Source organism: Nelumbo lutea, chromosome 8, assembly GCF_056320005.1.
Source record: "Nelumbo lutea isolate HS-2025 chromosome 8, American lotus-T2T, whole genome shotgun sequence".
Taxonomy (NCBI): domain Eukaryota; kingdom Viridiplantae; phylum Streptophyta; class Magnoliopsida; order Proteales; family Nelumbonaceae; genus Nelumbo; species Nelumbo lutea.
In genome coordinates this window covers 53943818-53964748 of record NC_142691.1, presented here as the reverse complement: position 1 = coordinate 53964748, position 20931 = coordinate 53943818, and the positions used below count along the sequence as shown (strand labels likewise).

General features: G+C 38.3%; 1 protein-coding gene across 5 annotated transcripts; it reads right to left on the bottom strand.

The window, feature by feature from the left end:
- Positions 1–280: 280 nt before the first annotated feature.
- LOC148844218 (translocase of chloroplast 120, chloroplastic-like) lies at positions 281–20392 on the bottom strand. Of its 5 annotated transcripts, none has more exons than XR_016103685.1 (3): positions 20081–20387; positions 16095–19737; positions 281–1003 (listed from the first exon to the last, which is right to left on the bottom strand). XR_016103685.1 is itself a non-coding variant. In XM_088959309.1 (2 exons), exon 2 carries the CDS (start codon positions 19710–19712, stop codon positions 16173–16175), a length of 3540 nt encoding a protein of 1179 aa, XP_088815435.1. In that variant the 5' UTR covers positions 19713–19737; positions 20081–20392; the 3' UTR covers positions 15818–16172. The 5 variants fall into 5 exon arrangements, 1 of the variants encoding a protein (XP_088815435.1); XR_016103686.1 differs by having other exon boundaries at positions 281–1006; positions 20081–20372; XR_016103684.1 differs by having other exon boundaries at positions 281–992; positions 20081–20331.
- Between the last annotated feature and the right edge of the window lie 539 nt (positions 20393–20931).

Sequence of the window (20931 nt, the reverse complement as noted above, 5' to 3'; positions counted from 1 at the left end):
CGACAGATTGGTTACCTGCTTTGGCTGGAAAGGGAAAAAATAACAAAAATGATAAGCATATCCTACAAGCACAAAATATAGTACTTTAACCCATTTAATCATTACTTGAGGAAGAATCCAGCATCCTGCTACTTATGCTATATTTTGTAAAAATTCTATTCCAATAGAATCATTTATTAGATGAATGACTTTTGAACCAAAAAAATAAAAATTCTTCTAAAACTAAATATTTTGGCAAAAAAAATTCAATTCTTAGAATGATTATTCAGCTCAAGAAAAGTTTTAGTTCCAGCAGCTCTCATAATCATTAGATTATATGTATAATATTTTTGACAAGTATATAGCAAGAATTTTATTAAAAGAAAAGAAGTTACAAAAAAAGGGTGATAAGACAGCACCCGAGAACAAAGAAAACAAAACAAAACAAAAGAGCCATCTATCAAACTAGATAACAGGCTCTGCATTACATATTTGATATCCCAGGACCTCTCCTAACCCACTCCCAAAATCCTCCCTTTTTAGTTGACTGAATTCAGGAAGAATCAACACCCATTCTACCACTGATCTGCCCACAGCCACAACCATCTTCTCCATGCTACAAGCCTTGTCTTCGAAAGTCCTCCTGTTTCTTTCCTTCCATACGTTCTGGCATATAGCAAATGGGATACAACTCCATAACATCCTCACCTTCTTGCTCCCAGACAGCCTGGGCCATGTAGAAAAAATCTCTGCTGTTGAGGTTGGATGAAATCCAGAGACCCTGAACATGGAAGTAAACACTTTCCACAGGAATCTTGAAAATTTGCATGAGATGAATAGGTGAAACATGTTCTCCTCCTGCTCCTCACAAAGGCAGCATCTGGAAGCCATATTAAAACCTCTGGATTTCAAGTGATTAGCTGTCAAAATGCTGTCCATTGCTATCAACCAGACCAGGGCCTCCACTCTTGGAGGAATTGGGTTTCCCCAGATGCCCTTAATGTGATTTACATCTGAGATAGACCTGCTGAGAGTCAAATAGACAGATAGACATTTATCTTTTTGCTGCTAATGAATTATTAATGAACTTTTACCTATCAAAAAAAAAATATTAGCATAGTCAAATATTATTATAGGTAATATCATCCATATCCTATAAATGATAGTTAAATAATAACAACTAATAAATGATACTTTATACACTTTCAGAATATTACTTATTATTATTGAGAATATTTTTTTTTAAGACTGAAAAGATTTCATTATAAAAGTACAACCATTTTTCACCTCTGGTGCGTATTATTGCACTCTTGGTCACCTGTAGTGTGCATCGATATGGGACAATGTGGGCATTGGTTGCGGTCCATGCATGTGTTATGAGAACATTAAATTAATAATAGAGTGCAGAACATTCATATAATATTATTATATAAATACTGTAAAACAATATTTAGGTATATAATCCACTCAATATAATAGTTAGTATAGCTTTGCTAGTGCCAGCTTCTCTTACATTGCCAGTCACAAGCCCGGATAAAGGAGGGTTGTGTTAGGTTGGTGGCTGCAGAATAATGGTACTACTTTATGGGTGTACAAAAAAGAATTAAGAAAATTTAAACGGCTAACCGGAGATATGGGTGCAGCACTCCAATGGGTGCAAAAGACATCTAATAGCATGGCTGATTCGTTAGCAAAACAAGGGTGGGGAGGGATTAAACATTTTGGGCATAGTTGTAAAACCATAGAGGTGTCTGAGATAAGATGTTTTATCTCCAATGCAGTTGTACAATTGTTTTCACTTTGACTTGACATTCTAATGAAAATTGCAGTTATTGATAAAAAGAAGAAACCAATGTTAAAATACCTATGTGAGAGAACAGATTTTATAGTTACAATGGGTCATCACCAAGGTTCAGCCTTTAGTCCTAATTTATTTGCATTAGTCATAGATGAATTGACTAAACATATTCAAGAAGAGGTCCCAATGGTGCATGAAACTTGCTGATGACATAGTTATTATTAATTGATGAAATTAGCAAAGGATTAAATGCAAAACTAGGTTTCTAGACAACTACAATAGAGATAAGAGGTTTTAAAATAAGTAGGACTAAAACCAGTGTTTAGAAAACTGGACCAGACCGGTTAGTTGGACCGGTTGAACCATGGCATGGGGCTTTGGCCGGTTCAGTCATACCCCAAGAACCATAATGTTTAAAAACCTAGTCAAAACCAGCTGACCATCCGGTTTAATCGGAAAACTGGTGAACCAGTCCTGGTTTCACAAAACCGCCTGGGTCACAAAGTAATTGAAATTCTAAAATGATTGTCAGAAGACTTGAACCCATGACCTCTTATTTTTATATATTGCCTAATTTCCACTAACCCACTTCTCTACTTGTGCTATTTAATGACTTTTTATTGTGTATATATATATATATATATATATTACTCTATTACACACGTATTTCAAAGAAAATGTAAATTAAGAGATTTGAAATTTTGAACCTTGGTCATTTGCTTTAAAAATTAAGGAATTCGCCATCCATCCACCATTTTAAAGAAAAGAAAATGGTGAACCTTGGTCATTTATATAACCCATAATATATATACATATATGCCATGTCATCACAATTCGACCCCGATTGAACCTCTAACCCGTGAACCTCTCCCTTTTCCGGTTCTATGATTGGTCCGATTCTCTAAACATGGACTAAAACAGAATATATGCAATGTAAATTTAATAATAATAGAATCAGATTACACTTGAGGTTGGAGACAAAGATATACTCAATTTGATCTCTTCCATTACCTTGGTTCAATAATTCATAACAAAAGAGAGTTTTTGGAGGATATCACCCATAGAATTAGAGCAGGTTGCACAAAATGGAAGGTGCATCCAGAGTCTTATGGGATAGGCAAAATACCTTTTTTTATAAGTGATAGGCAAATACCATTTTAACTAAAAGGAAAATTCTATAAAACAGTTGTAAGGCCAGCTATGTTGTATGGAGCAATGTTGGGAAGTTAAGAAACAACATATCCAAAACAGGAGTTTGGTAGAAGTGCGGATGCTTAGATGGATTGAGTGGTAAGACTAGAAAGGACCAGTGTTTTAAAAATGCAAGGTGCAAAAATGGTGTAGGGGCCAATTTGTGCCCAAGGCGCAAGGCACAAGGCGACGCACGTGCCTTTTGAAGCAAGGTGCAAAAATACAAAAGAAAATGCTAAAAAAAACAAATGTTAGAAATTCAAAAAATACCAAAAATTCAAAAAAAAAAAATGCAAACAAATATTAAGCATAATATTAATAAAAATATAAACCCAAATTTTAAAATAAATGTTTTAAAAATCATATTATCAAAAATTAAAATACACTAACATAAGTTGCATAACATGTAAAGTGTATTAAAATGAGAATTTAAAAATAAAATCAAACATATAAAACATTTTCGAAAATGTAAAACCCACAATCTCTTTTTTTTTTCCTTAGTTGCATTACTTCAAGTAGCTAATGTGGCAAGCCTGACTTCTTTGGGCTTGCCTCAGTGTTTTAAAAGCGAAGGCGTCAACGCGCCTTTTTGAAGCAAGGCGCCAAAAAAAAAGGAAAAATGTCAAAAAAATAAGAAATGCCAAAATAATTCAAAAAAATGCAAAAATAAAAAATATTAAACATGACATTAATAACAAATATAAACTTTAAATTTTAAAATAAATGTTTTAAAAACCTATTATCTAAAATTAAAATACATAAACATAACATGTAAAGCATATTCAAATGTGAATTTAAAAATAAAACCAAACATAAAACATTTCCAAGCATGTAAACCCCACGATCTCCTTTTTTCCTCAATTGCATTACTTAAAGTAGCTAATGTGATGTAAAACATATTACATTCCTGATTCTACGAGCCACCTTTGTGCCACACCCCTCAAGGCAAGCCCAAAGACCATGTTAGGGTCTTAAATTCTTAGTTCACACAAAAAATAATGACTTTATAATTTTAATTGCTTTTTTAATAAGATATTTTAGCAAGATGAATGAATGAACAACATTATCAAGCAGGGGGTTCTTGGAGCTTTGATGAGCGAGCGAACTTGTTTGGGCTTGCCTCGAGGGGCATGGCACAGGGGCTCCACCCCCAACCCCGTCGTTAGGGTAAAAAAAGCAAAAAGAACAGAATTTTAAAAAGGCACATCAGGAACTTGGGTGAGATGCCTACCTGCCCTAAAATGCACCTTGCCTGTGCGCCTTGGCGCACCTTTTAAATCACTAGTTTACCTTGAGAGACGTGGCACGAGGTTCGGAGGCAGAGCCCTCGACCCAGCCGCTAGGTTCAAAAAAAGCAAAGAGGCGTCATTTTCAAAAGGCGCACGCCTAGGTTGACGTGCAAGGTGCACCAGGCGTGTGTGCCTTTTGAAAGGGCTATGCCTAGGCACGCCTCAGGGGTGCCTTTTAAATCACCAGAAAGGACAGGGTTAGAAGAGATGTTAAAAGGAGCCTAGGAGTAGCTCCAATAGGTAACAAAATGAAAGAAGACTGAAATGGTTTGGTCAAATACATAGAAGACCATTTACAACAACTATTAGAAAAAAGTGATGTTTTACAAGTAGATGGGGCTAGAAGAGCTAGGGGCAACCGAAAAAGGACTTGGGTGGAAGTAATATGTAATTATTTAAGTGCCCATAATTTAACAATGAATATGGCATTGAATAGAATGAAATGGTAAAATAGAGTTCATGTAGTCAACCCCATTTGGTTGGGATGCGAGCTTAGATGATAATGATGATAAATAGACTAAATTATTAGGCATCTATTATGATATTAAAATGACTATGTTAAATAATGGTTATAACTCTGATAAAATCTAACATTACCAGTGTTTTAAAAGTCGTGCCTCAGGCACGCCTAGGCACAAAGGCGAGGTGCATTTCAAGTTCTGCGCCTCGCCCAAGTCAAGGCACATGCCCTTCAGGATGGCGCTCTCCTCAAAGCCTAGGCACACGCCTCAAGCCAGGCGCTACGCGGCCTAGTCGAGTGCCTTATGTATGTGTTCAAATTTTTTTTATTTAATTCTCTATCTTTTAGTTTATAGATAGTTATTATCATGTATAAAAGTTATTTTTCTTTTATTTTTTTACACCTATTGCATACCATATAGAAAAATAATAAAGAAAGAAGTCTGATCGCCGAACTCCAGTCCAAGGCTCCGTGCATTGTAAACCTTCTTGATCATCCAGGTCCAGATTCAATCCATTTTTCTTTCTTTCTTTCTTCCTTTCTCTTTCATTTTCTTCTTATTGTTTTGCACCGAAAACAGGGGCTCCGCCCCTTCTTCTTCCTCTTCCTTTCTTCCTTTCTATTTTTTTTTCTTTTTCATTGTTTTGCACCGAAAAACAGGGGCTCCACCCCTTCTTTCTTTCTATTCTTTTTCTTCGGAAGTATGAGTAAAGATAGAAGTTATTAGGGTGTGCTTACTTTTCTGAGTGATATCTTGTATTCTTATTGTGTGAGGTTTGTTGAGTGTAAGCAATAAACTGCACTTACTGCACTACTAGTGTGCCCTTCTCTTTGTTTCTCACTTTCGTTAGTAAGTCTTGCTTATGTAAACTTTTTATGTTCATGCACGTTTTCTCTGATTTATAAAGCACTATTTTTATAAATACTGTTCCGCTATTCTGTTTCATGCATAGTATATTGTTTTTCATATTATAGAAGAAATATTGACCAAAAGAAAGGATCAAAGCTTAAGGTTTATATTTGATCGACGGCTCTGATACCAAATGGGATGAGGTCAAACAGAAAGGCTCTGATACAATACGAAAAACAATATGCTATGCATGAAACAGAATAGCGAAACAGTATTTATAAAAACAGTGCCTTGCTTTTGGTAACATATATGACATCCTGCCTAAGGTTTCCGAACATAAGAAACATGGTTTTTAAGCAGGTTCCTTGTATTTAATTCCCAACTTCCTTCTATCAATGACATACTTAAGTTGCACCAGAATCAATTAAGGCTATAAATGATAAATTAAAACCTTAAATCTTAACGGTTATTTTTGAGTACCATTTTTGGTATTTTACCTCTTCAATTGAATATACAAATTCTTCATTCTCTCCCACAAATTCAGCGGGTTCTATACTTCCTATTTCTGAAGATATGCTAGATCTTTCTTGGTGTATGGAATCTTTATAAGATTCTAATATCTCAATTCTTTCTTTCAAGGATTTAACTTCATTTTGAGATTGCTAACCTCTTGCTTTAGTAGGGGTCGAGAAGAGGTTTCTTGAGCTTTTTTGATAATTTCATTGTACGATATTATATTTTCTTTTTTGAACAAATCTTTTTTAGATTTTTGTTTTTATTCTTTTCTCTACTACTCTGTATTGCCATAAGTAGATGCCTTTTCTTGGTTTCCTCATCAGGAATATCCTCTAGTATTTCTAATAAATGTTCTTCTAGAGAGCTCATATTAATACTTTTTTTTATCAATAACCGCGGATTGAATTAATATTAAAACTATGAGAAAATTACAGGGCAAGCGGGCTAAACAATCTTAGCTCCCAAGAACAACCATTAAGCATCAAAAGAACAAAAATTACAAGACAGCCCAAAAAATAGAATGTCTGTTCACCCCTTGTCTAGCTAGACCATCTGCCAAAGGGTTCGCACTTCTTTTTACCCATTTGTATTGGATTTCCATGTCCTTAGTCAACCACTTGAATTTGCTCTTTTCATTACTGTAATTCCAAAGTCTAAGACTATCCTCTTTCAGCCAGTTTACCACCACTTCAAAATCTCCTTCTATTATCAACTTGTTAATATGCATACCTCTGATTCTTTATACCCCTTCAAGAGCTGCAAGAATCTCCCACCCCTACTGGTCCAGAATACATAGCTAACAGCTTCCCTTGTTCATCTCTTATTACTTCTCCTATTCTGGATGGCCCTGGATTGCCCAAGCTGCTGCCATCAAGGTTCAGTTTAACAAAATCATGGGGTGGGGGGATCCAACAAACATTTGAGGCCTTCCTCATTGGAACAAGTTCTGCTATCTCCTTCCACTTTCTTTGTAGCTCATCAACTAAGAATTCTGCGAACAGAGCCAAGGTTTTCAGCCAGTGTATAACCCTAATGTGGATGACCTCCAGCATTGCTTCCAAACTTCTCTCGTTATCTGTAAATATTTGTGCATTTCTCTCCTCTCAAATAGTCCAACAGACTGCAACCCTCATACACCTCCACATAAACTTGGCCCTTTTTGTTGGCCAAAACGGCTTACATGTGAATAGGCTTTGCACATTCGAAGGGGGGGTCCACCCGCACCCAAACAAAGAAGTACACTACTCCCAAATGATGTTAGTGAACCGATAGGAGATTAGTAAGTGATATCCAGACTCACCATCAACTTTACAGAGGACACACAACCCTTGGGTCTTTTTCTTTGAAGTAAATCTGTTGTGTTAACTCTTTCCAGAAAGGCTTCCCAACAGAAACTCCCAACCTTAGGAAGTATAGGATGACACCACACCTCTTTAACAGGGAAAGACAATCCCAGAGAAGAAGAATGTGTGAGAGCATTAAAGAAAGAGGAACAAGTGAAAGAACCAAAGGGGGTGAGAGTCCAAATTCTACTATCTGCCTTTGTTGGCTTTAGGAACACCCCTTCAAGAATGGATAATAGTGATGAGATACCATCAAGCTTTGTGTCCTTGATATCTCTTTGCAGGCCCAAGTTCCAACCGACCCCAGAAATAGAATTAGAAGGAACAATGAATGAAGACACCGGTTCATTTTTAAAAGTGGAAAGGGCAAAAAGGCTTGGGAATTGGTCTTTTAGGGAGGAGTCCCCATTCCAAACATGTTCCCAAAAATTAATGAGATTGCCTGAGTGCAAGTCATACTTGATCCATGGAGAGAACAAAGGTAGAATAGCTTGAATAGCTTTCCAAGGAGATGCTCTTGTATTCCTTGCCAGAATCCCAGAGTCCCATCCATTTGTTGCAACCCCATGAATACTTTCCACTATCTTCACCCAAAGTTTGTCCTTCTCCAATGAGAACCTCGAAAGCCATTTCCCTAGAAGAGCCAAGTTCCTATTCCTTAAACTCCCGATACCCAAACCTCCCTCCCTCTTATTCCTACAAACCATCTCCCACCCCACCCTATGGTCCTTCTTCTCCTCCCCTGGCTCCTAGAGAAAGTCTCTCATTAGTTTTTCTAATCTACTAGCCACCTTTGTTGGAATCTTGAAGATTGACAAAAAGTAAACAGGAAGGTTAGCTAAAGTAGACCTGATTAGAGTGGTTCTCCCTCCAAGAGACAAATAGTTTTTCTTCCAAGTTGCTAATTTCTTTTCAAACCTCTCCACAACCGGAACCCAAAACTCACCTTTTCTGAGGATTATCACCGAATGGCAAACCAAGGTAATTAAGGGGCTAGTCTGCTATTGCACATTCTAAGATGTCTGCAGCCTCAGAGATCTCTCCCTCGCCCATATTTACCCCAACTATACAACTCTTCTCAAAATTCACCTTAAGGTTTGACATTTGCTCAAAGAGTCGTATAGTGAGCTTCAAATTTCTTATCCTATTAGGGTCCCCTGCTTAACAAAAGAGTATAGTGTCATCTGCAAATTGCAAATGTGTGAGTGGCACAAGCTCCCTCCCAACTCTCCAACCTCTGATTAAGCCCTTGGAATCTACTCTATAAATTAGTCTCCCCAGAACCTCAGCTACCAAAGTAAATAAAAAGGGAGAGAGGGGGTCTCCTTGCCTAATCCCTCTCAAGGCTAGGAAGAAATTGACCATTGTCCCATTTACCAGTATGGAGTAATGGTAATTCCTGATACAACCCAAGACCCATCTTCACCAATTATCCCCAAAACCAAAATTGGTCATCACCTCCATCAAGAAAGACCAATCCACCAAATCATAAGCCTTTTCCAAATCTAGTTTACAAATCACCCCTTTTTTCATGGATCTCTTAGACTCTTCCAGGCTCTCATTTACTATCAGAATTTGATTTGTAATCTGTCTCCCCTTCACAAAGGTTCCTTGATTATCTGCTATAATTGTTGGGAGCACTTTCCTTATTTTGATGGACAGCACCTTAGTGAGAATCTTATAAAGGTTATTGACTAGGCTGATCGACCTGAAATCCTTTGGGTGACATGCATTCCTCTTCTTAGGAACCAGTGCAATAAAAGTGGAGTTCAGCCCTAGGTTGATCACCCCTCTAGAGTGGAATTCATCAAACACAATCCATAGATTTTCCTTTAATATCTTCCAACAATCTTGATAAAAAGCCATCGTAAAACCATCTGGGCCTGGTGCCTTTGATCTATCCATAGAGAACACTGCCTCCCTTATCTCTTCCACTTCAAATTTCCTTTCCAACCAATCCCTATCCTCTATCTGCAAAGTTGGCCATTCCATACCCTCAATCCACACCCTACTATTTAGGGGTTTTCTAAAGATAGACCTGAAGTGATTTGCAAAAACCCCTGCACTGTTTGAATCATTTTCTATACTAGTTTCATATTTACATGTACAGAGACCTTGGTTGTCACAACACTCTTCTGGAAAGGTAGAGGTATAGGTTTCTCTTTCTTTCTTCTTCAAAGGTGACCTCTCACAAATTCACCTAATTCATTAACCTTTTTTAGGTTTTTAAAGCATTTGTTAGCAAAATGACCCTTTTTTCCACACTTAAAGCAAGTGGCAGTCTTATAATCTCTTTAATTTTTAGAGGATTTCGATTTTCTTTCTTTTATCTCAGGTTTTTTTTTGTGAAATTTGGATTTTCTCCTTTTATGTACTGGTTTAGCACAGGTAGATTTAGGACCTACCCTAAACTGGTAGCAGAAATCTCCTAACTCTTTTTTGGAGTTAGTTTTCTCTCTTTTGATCTGCCTTTTTAGGCGTAAGTCATTACATAAATCTAGTACTATTTGCTTTACTATCTGGACTAGATATCCAAACGTATAATGGGTATATTGGATTCTCCCTCCTCCTAGACATCTGAGGTGGTTCTTGACCTTTTCAGCGAATAATGGGGGAATGCCTGAAATAAATTGTTCTTTCCAATAGGGTTCTCTTGAATTAGTTAGCCTATGTACTTCGGACAGAAATACATCCTTATGCCATCTAAAATCAGATAATGTTTTACACTTAAGATTTATAAGCTATTCACTTATTCTTTCTGACACATAATCAGAACTCCCTATAAAATGATTTAGTATATTTAATACTAAAGTGATGACTGCATCTTGAATTGGTTGGCCTTGACTTAAGACCATTTCTCCATCTTCATCTCTTTTACTAAATTTATGATCATAGTTGTCAAGGCGACGCCTAAGCGACTAGGCGGTTTTTGAAGGCCACCTCGCCCAAACGCCAGATGTTTTGTGCACTAGGCACCCGCCCAGAGACTTAGGCGGGCACCTAATGTATCTAAAATTTTTTTAAAATTTCTTAGTTTAATATTAATTGTCTGTTGTATTCTTTTAAAATAAGCCCTGTTACACTGTATCAGTTTAGTATTAAGACAACTATAGAATAGTGTATACAACTAATGACAAGGGTCTACAAGGGTTTTGGTTCGACTGGAGAGGGAGGAGAACCGAACAGGCTAACTCTGCAAGCTCGAGCAGCCCAGCTCCATCGCAGTCACACTCACACCTTAGTTCGAGCAGGTACTTCTTCTTCTGATTTCAGAGTTTCAGCATTTTTTACTTTTTTTTTCGAAAAACAAGGCTCCGCCAGTCCTCCCTTTCTTCTTCTTCGTCTTTTTCTCCTCCTCCTCCTCCTTTCTCTTCTCAGATATCAGTTCAGTCGAAAAAACAGGGCTCACCAGTCCTTTTCTTTTTTTTTTTCAAAAAAACAGGGGCTCACCAGTCCTTTTCTTTTTTTTTAAAAAAAAAAACAGGGGCTCCGCCCCGATACTCCTCAGTCCTCCCTTTCTCCACTTCTTCTTCCACCCACCCCATGAATGGTGTTCTCAGTCAGTCCACCCCATGAGTCCCTTTTTTTATGAAAAAGACAGGGGCTCCGCCCTACTCTTCTCCTCCCTTCAGTCATTCACAGTTTCACACTTTAAGTCTTGAATCATCTCAGTTTTTAATCTCTTCTTTAGTTCTTCTTATCATTCATTTTTTTTATATCATTAGTATATATGATTATGTGGCTGATTTTTTTATGGCTGAATTAAATGTCTTGAATCTGGAACTTGAATCAAATGTTTATGGCTGACTCATCTTCTCATTCAAATTTTTTATGACTGATTTTTTTATGGCTGGTTCAGTGATTGTATGGCTGAATTGAATCAAATGTTTTTTTTATGGATGAATTACATGTCTGAAAAGCATATATAAAGTAAAAGCTCAATAAAACAAGCATTTTAAAATTCCAACGCCTAGGCGCCCTGTGGTCGCCTAGCCTCGTCTAGGCACCTTGAAAACTATGTTTATGATATAATCTCTTTCGGCTTGGGAAAGATAATTGTTCCACCATCCTTTAAGTTGGTCCGTAAAGCATTCGATCATTATGGTGGTAATTATTTTTTCTTCATTCCCAATCAGTTTGCTAGCATATAACGTCATATGATGGATCATTTCATAAATTTGATACTCATTTTTCCCATCTAAATTCCATTCATAAAATGTATTTCCATCATAACTTACCTGAGGTTTTGCAGGTTCCTCAAAAAGCAAGTCTACTGGGGTATGACTGGGGTAACAAGGCTTTTTGCTTTTATATGAGAGCTTATTTAGCTCTATTGAAGGGATTTCTGATGGTGTATCTGATTTTGTTTCTATTTTTTATTCTTTGCTTAATAAATCTACAGAGTGAGTGTCCGATTTTTCTTCTTTTAGTTTTTTAGAAGATGTTTTTGAAGATTCTCCTTTTTTCCCATTTAGAGTTCTAGAACGAAATCATTTTATTTGCTACATCTTTGCAGCTCATTTTGGACAAGTCTAACATAGCCTACTTGATCCTCATATCTTGAGGAAATTCTCTCGCCATTACCATAGGCTTTTCTTTTCTAATTATTGCTATTTTTTTATTGGAGACTTCCAGGGAGCTCAACAGGGTTTCAATTCGATTTGTTTGTTGCCTAAGACATTCAGGTATATATTTGTATAGTTATTTTGTTCTATTATTTAGGAACAATGTTCTGGTATCACCTTTTCAGTTTCTTTGATTGTCGAAGAATTCTTTATTGGACTAGCTGTTAGCTCGTCTTTTCCTTGTACTGATTCTACGATTTTACCCGTAGAAGCAGTCTTCCATGCTCTAGAAAGTTTATTTTTGACACATAAATATAATTCTTCTGATTCATCAAAAAATAATAATTCTTCTTCTGGGGGTTTTATATTTTTAAACTGCTTTTGTTGTTCATACCACTCCCAGAAAGGAATATTTTCCTTTGCTTCTATCATATCTTCATACCAGAGCTCTCTACTACGACCTCTCAGATTTAGAGAAGTTTTCAAAGAACCATTTCTTTCTTATTGGTTGGGAATTGAAGTTTAATCTAATAAGATCTGTCTATATAAAATTCTTCTTCAATTTCTAAAACATTTATTTCAAAATCTGCTTTTGTTAGCTCATAAGATTTAAAGAAGTGACTTGATTTTGGGCTGTATGATAAGCCAACGGTGATGTATTGACTATTGGTGTTTCGTGTGTAGCATATATTATGCTCAGAGGGGGACGAGGTGGTTCTGACCATAGTTGTCAAGGCGCCTAGGCATCGCTTTGGCGTGTAGGCGCTTTTTGGTTCTCACCTCACCCAAACGCCATATGATGTATCTATAACATGTTGTAATTTCTTATCTTTCTAAGGTTTATGAAAGATAAAATATACGAAGATGAGTTATAAGAGATATAGATATGATATTCAAAGACGAGTTCAAGAGATATCCTCGTCAAGTTCCAAGTTGTATGTCTTTGAAGAAGATGTGCTTTTCGTTCTTCTTTTGGAACAAAAAACAAGGGCCACTTCTTCTTATTCTTCTTCTTTTGCTGCTGCTAGAACAAAAAAAGGGGTTACACCCCTTCTTTTTCTTTTTTTGGAACAAAAACAGGGGCTTCGCCCTTTCTTCTTCTGGAACAAAAAATAGGGGTCTATTTCTTTTTCTGGAAGAAAGATAGGGGTTCTGCCCTTCTGTATTTCTATTGCAACGGAAAAAATTGGGATTCATCCCATTTTTGTTTTATCTTTCTTTTAGACATAAAGTGATGCCTAGGCGACCAGGCGACTAAGCACTTCCCCATCACCTAGGTTCGCCTTGGCGCCTTGAAAACTATGGTTCTGATAAATCCACCAACCTTTTAGAATAAGATCTTACCTCCAATGGTTCAGAATATGTTGGCCTTGGCGAAGTCGAGGCCCTCTTGAACCTTAGCTCAACAGATCCGTCTTGCTCACTAAATAGTAAATACTGAAGCTAATTCAATACTCTATAGACCTGGGAGGCTCGACATTAGCTATTAACCAACTGTCTGGAAAGTTCACGTCTTTCCACATGATTTGCCAAGGAATTGTAACATTATTCCTAGCATTGGTTTAGAACAAAGTCGTCATTCCCTTTGCTCCTGTTATCCTAGTATTAGGACAGATAGTATTCACGGTCTTGAAATAGACCTTGTAGACTAACGCTACATTTTTTGATCCTGGTTTCATTTCGAAACCTTGAGTTTGTAGCCTCAGTGTTAAGGCTTCGTGTATCCCTGGGTCCATTAATGACACTGTAAAATTAAGGAAGGCATTAAAATATATGGGTCCTTGACTAAGGCTTCCTTCAATTACTCCTATTAGGGAATTGCTAAATTTATTGTGTCTAGAATCTCTTAGGCCAGGGCAGTGGTCTGAAGTCCTAATCGGGTGAAAGGTTTAATGGCTACTTGCACTAGGCCAAAATGGATAAAATGGCACTCAACTTTTCTCTTATAGGCCTCTATTGTTTTCTAATCTATAAGATGGAAATCTTTTGATTAATTTCCTAGCACTATCGTTCTTTCACCAATTTTGACCTTTTTTGGTCCTAACTAATACATCATTAAGTAGACTCTTAAATCTTCAATAGCTGAATGTTGCTATGTTGATTTCTACCTTGGGAGTATCACGTCTGTTTATGAATGTTAACTTTATTTTTCTTTTGTTGAAATTGGTTGGTTTATCCATCAGATTTAACCAATGATTTGATTTGGTTCCACATTTTGCAGATGCACAAAATTGAACATGGAGATTGTATACCTAGTACAATTACTTAATTTTGATCATATGTGCATTTGTCAACAAGCAACAATTTTAGCTTTCTTTTTTGTTAATTTGCAACCTTTTTTTGCTTAATATTTTGGCCTTAATTAGCAATTTCCTATCATTGGTGGTATTTCCATTTAATTCTTAGATGATGAATTGTCTTAGGGAAGATTTACATTATTTTGTGTTAAATTGATTGATTAAGTTTTCTTCATACCACTTATGTGGGAACACATGGTATGATTAAGGATCATCATGGGGCCATGGTGAGCTCCTTTTGATTATATGCTAATTTTCAAATATTTTCTCCATTCTACAATAATGCTACTACTGCTCTATTTATTTTTGTAGCCAATTGATAACTGATTTTAGAGTTTAGCGACTTGATAAATTGGCACCTTCATCTTTAGTTTTATTTATAGGTTTGTCTTTGGTTTTATTGCTTTATATGATTGCAATGAAACCCTACTAAGTCCCTTTTTTTTAAATTAAAGAAGATAGCTTTTATTTTCTAATTTACCATTTTTTCCATTTCTTAAATTCACTGTATGGACCATTTTTTGTGCAAGAGGGGCAGTGGCTGATGGCAGAAGATATTCTCACGTGGAACCATGACTGGTAGTTCATATCTTGAGTAATTTCATAAATGGATAAGAATGTGGTTATCTTGTTAAAAATTGCCTCTTTTCATTTTGATTTATCTGAAATCCTCACTAACAATTAAACTAAATGATTCCACTTAGCATGTCCACTTGATCTTTCCTCTTTTCGTTCACATTTTCGGTTTCTTGAGAAACTTACCATCATATTTCTGGTTTTGAGTTTGATACAATCAAGTAAGAAGTAATGGGGGATGAAGATAATAACTGGAGTCCTTATTTATACTGAAAAGTTTCTGCTAATAGGGAGTTTTGCTCTCCTTGGGTTTTGTGCTTTTACTAAGGGCCCATTTGGCGTGTCTTTTGGAAAGATCTTTGGTAGCTCTGACATGCAAAATACTTTTGCATGAAGATCTGAGCAGCCCGAAGCATGTTTGGCAGACGCATGTCTTTCCACACGAGAATAAAACACAAAAGACGCGGAAAGCTTCATTTGAAGCTTCCCAAAATCAGCCCAAAATGGGCTTCTTGCGTCTTTTCGACGCTCCGTCTTTTGGCGGCTAGATCTTCCACGAGCCAAATGGGAATAGACCGAAAATCGGTTTTCCCGGCTTGTAAACAGCTGAAAGACCACGCGGAAAGACGTGCCAAACGAGTCCTAATTCAGCTAATTTTGTGATGGCTGCAGGTGGCATGGTTTGTAAAGTATAGTTATGAAACAAAAATGGGTTCAATTCTACAAGCCATTCTTTTTTGTGAATATTCAATGGGGAAGACTTAAATTATAAAAACATTTTAGGCTAGTTGTAATGGAAGGGAACACAGTATTCCTTCGTTCAATTACTATAGGACAAACACCAAAACATTTTCATTTTGATTTCTTACATCTCTTGCCTTATTTGACTATAAAGCATTTATTTTCTAGCTCCTTGACAAAACCAATTCTAAGCATTTATAAACAAAGGTAGGTTGTAGACTAATCGGAAATATATTCCCAAAATGTTCCCTTTCCCCTTTCTTTGGGATTGGAGCACTCTACCATTGGAAAAAAACAATTCTTGCACCTATCTGAATGCACAAGAGGTACTGATTAAAGCACAAAAAAATACTCAATCCCAAACTGATCTCTACTAGAGCTGAACTTCTATAGAAATTCTATGTGATGAAACAACTAAACCATTACAAACAACAGAAAACATCTTTGGGGCTGTAAATAAAGACAGATCAGCAGCTGAGATTCACTCACATTTGATGCTAAGCACTAAGAGATGTCATTGCAGAAGTTATTTCCTAATACCGCATAGCTGCTAATATATGTTGTTCCTCATTGTCCAAACTGCATTTGTTGAGAATAACCAATAAGCTTTTTGAATAGGGGCACAAGGGCAATCAAAGCAATTTGGAGCTGTTCTGAGCTATTCAAACGAATACTGACTTGGCCAGCCCCCTTGTTGTTCAAATTGGCCCGAGCAATCATGTTTGTAGACTGGCCTATAGGGAACTGAGATTGTATATTACACCCAATTGCAAGATCTCCATGCCAATCCATGATAGAGAGCCCAAGAGTTGATAGAGTGCGACCAAGAGGATAATCCTTATCTCTCAAGGTGGCTTCTAGACTGCCCCCATATGCTACATCACCACGACCAGTCATAGCACCCCCAGTCATAACCAACCGGAACCTTTTATTAACAATCAATTTGTCTTCAAGCTTCAGTCCAGCTGTTAAGGCATCACCCAAAAGAGTAACTGAAAGTCCAGATGCCAGTTTATTGTGTCTAAAGTTGCTAAATCTTGTTTCACCGCGTAAAGTATAAAGCAGGTCCTTTCCAACAGTCTGCATGTCAAAACCCAAGGAAGTTGCCTTACCTTCGCCATGCTTGATGGAACTGGTTAGCTCCATTTGGAGATTGGACTCCTTTTTATCCTTTGTAACCTGACCAGAAAAGGACAAAGGTATCTTATCTTTAACCACAAATAATCTTTCCACATTTATACCCTCATAACCAACATCATGATCCCAACCATGAGTTTCCAAAACGGGCCTCACAAGCCATTGGTTGGAGGAATCCAGGTGGCGGTATCGGTGAGTGGGATTGTCTGAATCAAACGAAGTAGGCAAAGCTAGATCTGGCATGGGAACCGGCACAGATGCAGCACCACCACTTTCTTCTTCTGTGTTCTCATTATAGTCATCTGGCAAATCCTTAGCAGCTGCAGCCATTTTCTTCAATAGTTTCCGCCGCTTTCTCTCCTCCTTCAACTGATTTTTCATAAAAAGCTTTTCCCTGTATTCTAGTTCATCAAGATATGCCTTCTTTTGGGCTTTACTCAACTCTGCCAGTTGAGCCTTGGTCAGACATTTAAATGGTGGCAATTCATCATAATCTGACTCTTCTTCATCTGAGTCTGTTGCCTCATCCAAGTCCTCATCCAACATATCATCATCATCATCACCAAACTGTTCTTCTGGCAGTTTCAACTGGGGCCTTGATTGAAGAAGAGATGATAAAAGGTGCGGCAATAGGAGTACCCTTGGACGTGTTGCAAAAGGCTTTCCAGGTGGACCATCTTGTAGCTTTAAAAGTGTGTTTGCCTCAGCTAAAATCTTTGAAGCAAAGGATAGCAGTAGTAGATGAGGTTTCCAAACCTGCCCGTTTGGTAAAACTCTCTGCCCTGCCCTGTTCGTTCTACAGGCAGAGTGATTCTCCACTAATGAAACAGGATTCATAAGACGCATGTCCCCTGCTGCCTGGCGAATTGCTTGCTGGACCACATGGGAACGCTGAGTAACAAACATTTCATAACTTGATGCAGTACCATTTGGACCATCAGGCGGAGCAGATGCTGCATGGGTCAGAACCACAATTGCATTAAACCAAATAGATGGTCCAAATATCTCTGTGATTGTACGCAACAATGGCATATCACCAAAGTCCCTGCTTTGCATATCTAACCTGTCAAGATACAAAACAATATCTGGAGGGCTCTTCTTGATGAAACACTTGACAGAATGCAGGATCTTCTCATTGTGCCGTTGATCTGACCAAGAAGGTAAGAGACCCGGTGTATCAATCACCCTAACCTTGATCCCTTGAACTGTTCCTACCACATCCTGGACCTTCTTTGTGCTCATTTGGAATGCATCAGTTTTGCACTTTACCTCATCAAATATAGAATTGATAGTCGCACTTTTACCAACTCCAGTCTTTCCAAGAACCATAATGGTGCATGAGAAGTCAAGAGGTTCCTGCCCAGCTGCCTCAAGCTGCTCTGCCATAGCACTTGCCCGGTCAAAACTAAAAGCACCTGCCCGACTAGTGTTTCTTCCTCGAAGCTGTTCAGCTAGTCCTAGCCTGTATAGAACCTGAGCTACAACAACATTATGAGGAGTCTGCCCAAGCCTGTAAGCAAGTCGTAAAAATTTCACTCGGATCATCTGTAGTTTTTCACGAGTCTCATCATTCTCCTCAGTCTCACCATTCATGGGGTCTTCAACAAGCTGTGCTTGATGCTGTGGTACAGATCCGTTCACCCGAGGTTGTTGTATTGCACGCGGAGCAGGTTCCAGGAATGGGGCAGCACCTCCAAGACCTGCTGGACGAGCAGGAGCAGGCAGAGGAGGAGATGAGGAGTTACTGGAACTAACATCTACTGCGGACTGGATTTCTGGTTCTATGTTCCCTCCCAACCACTGTTCCTCTCCCTGATCTTTTGTTTCCTGCTCCTCAGGCTCTTCTTCAGGGTTGTCATAGTTTTCAATACTATCAACAGACTGAGGCTCAGAATCTTGAGAAGCTGTCTCATCTGATTCAGCAGTGTAAGTGTTAATCTTCTCATTAATTTGAAAAGTAGAAGCTCCTGATAGTTCTGGAGTAACTGATTCTGGACTGTCCACCTCATCCTTACAAGCTTCTACAGGAGCTGGGATTACTGGTTCTGGACCATCCACTTCATCCTTGCAAGCTTCTATAGGAGCTGGGATTACCGGTTCTGGACTGTTCACCTCATCCTTGCAAGCTTCTACAGGAACTGGGATTACTGGTTGTTGACCCTCCACCTCATCCTCTGGTTGCTTGCCTTTGTGTTCATTGTCTTGATGCACAGGAAGCTCATTAGAATCATTTAGTTGCGAAGACTCAACCCCATCTGATTCCATATGGATAACATCACCATTTTCCTGAACAACAGGGATTTCCTCCAACTTGGCCAAAATTTCAGTACGGGGCTTCACGAGAAGTGCTACAGTCCTCCCATCCACCTCTTCCTGATTCATCAATGATTTATTTTCTCCACCGTTATTGTCAGAAGCAGCAGAAGACACCTCACCCACATCTGTTTCAGCATTATTAGGCAAGCCAGCATCCTCTAATCTGACAGATTTTTCTGATGCAAATTCCATCTGGTTATCTTCCATATCAGCAGCAAGCTTAACATCATCAAGAAGCTCCAGCACAACCAAATCTTCTATCTTTTTGGTAACGACCAATTCTTCCTCTCCGGGGCTCCAAGTCCGAGCCTCACTAGGAAGGTCAATTGGCTCTTCATAATTGTCAGCCTCATGGCCTCCATCAGAGCTTCCATTAGCTTGAAAAGGATAAAAAACTCGAGCCCTCTCTACACTCTGATCTCCATTAACAGCAACTTGCCCCAACCCAGCCCTTGGGGTCTCATATACGGCATGGAGGTCATCAAGATGCTCGTCCACCGCTTCCTCAAAAACATCATCCCCTTCAGAATCCTTGGGTCGATGGAACCCGTGACGATCCCTCTCTCCTACTCTCGACTGAGAAACCCCATCTTCCACTACCTTTGTTTCAGCCAGCTTAGATCTATCGGCAATTTCAACCCCAGCTACCATCATTATTCTTTGGTTATTGCTTCAAACCCTAAAATCACCAGAACCGGTAAAAACAATCTCAGGACCTACAGACCCAATCCTCAAACAAATATTAAACGACCAATAATTCCAAAAAAAAAACAAAATACATAAATAAGGGGATAAGCTCCGCTAATTCAGAATAGATAAGGAAAATGAAAAAAAAAAACGACGAATATAAAATTGAAACTACATATCTAAAACTCCTCGCACAATCTATTCAATTTTCATTTATTATTCGTTGTTGACCTTTACTCCTAGGGTTTTGCAATAGAAATCAAAAGTTTCAACAGGAATCATCAAAAGGCGAGATAAAAGAGATAACCAGGTGAAAGAGAGAGGAGAGAACTTACGAATGGGTCACAGGGAAAGGAAGGAGTAAAAACTCTCCCTCTTTCTAATAATCTGGTTAGGAACCGGACGAGAATCTTCTTCCTCACCGCTTTTTCTCAATTCATCTCCTCTGCGACTCTTCCAATCTACACTACTGCACAGCAGGGGGGTTGATTGATGGAAAGATGTTCGGATAAGAGAAGATCGACGGTCAACAATGATCCTGGTTCAGAATGAATATCCGATTTCATTTTGCTGCATCTTCAACGTCAACATGGTGGAAAACGACAATTGGTGATAAAAGCCTCGATCACTGCGACACTGCATATCTCGCCATTTTGATTTTTTGGTTTATCCTTTTTCTCCTGTAGCCCCACCTAATTCCAATCCTATAGACATGGTTGGACCATTCATCCGGTGGGTGGGCCCCTCTTTATTCAACTTGCGAGTCCCCCTAGGACATGTTGGGACAGGTGGCAAGTTTATAGTGCCGTACACAATTATAGGGTTATGTGTCCCCGCTGGCTCGTGTATGGTAGAGTTGATGGCGCGTCTGTGTTGTACCGCAGTGCTTTTACTAGTGAATGTCATGTCGACCTGTTCACGGACGAGATTTGGGTTTGGATTTGGGCTTTTTAATTTTTTGGTTCGATTAGGACAAATTTAGGCCCGGCCCAGACGTGAGTCGGATTTGATATATATATGTATATATATTTGGGCCTGGGATATAGGACAAGTTCAACTTAATGCATTAAATTTTAGAGTGGGTTAGGCTTAGATTGGACAATTCGGGTTTAACCTCATGTTTGGGCTTTAGGCCAACTGCCCAATTCTTAGAGTTGGGCCTAGATTTAACTAAAACCCGACTTAA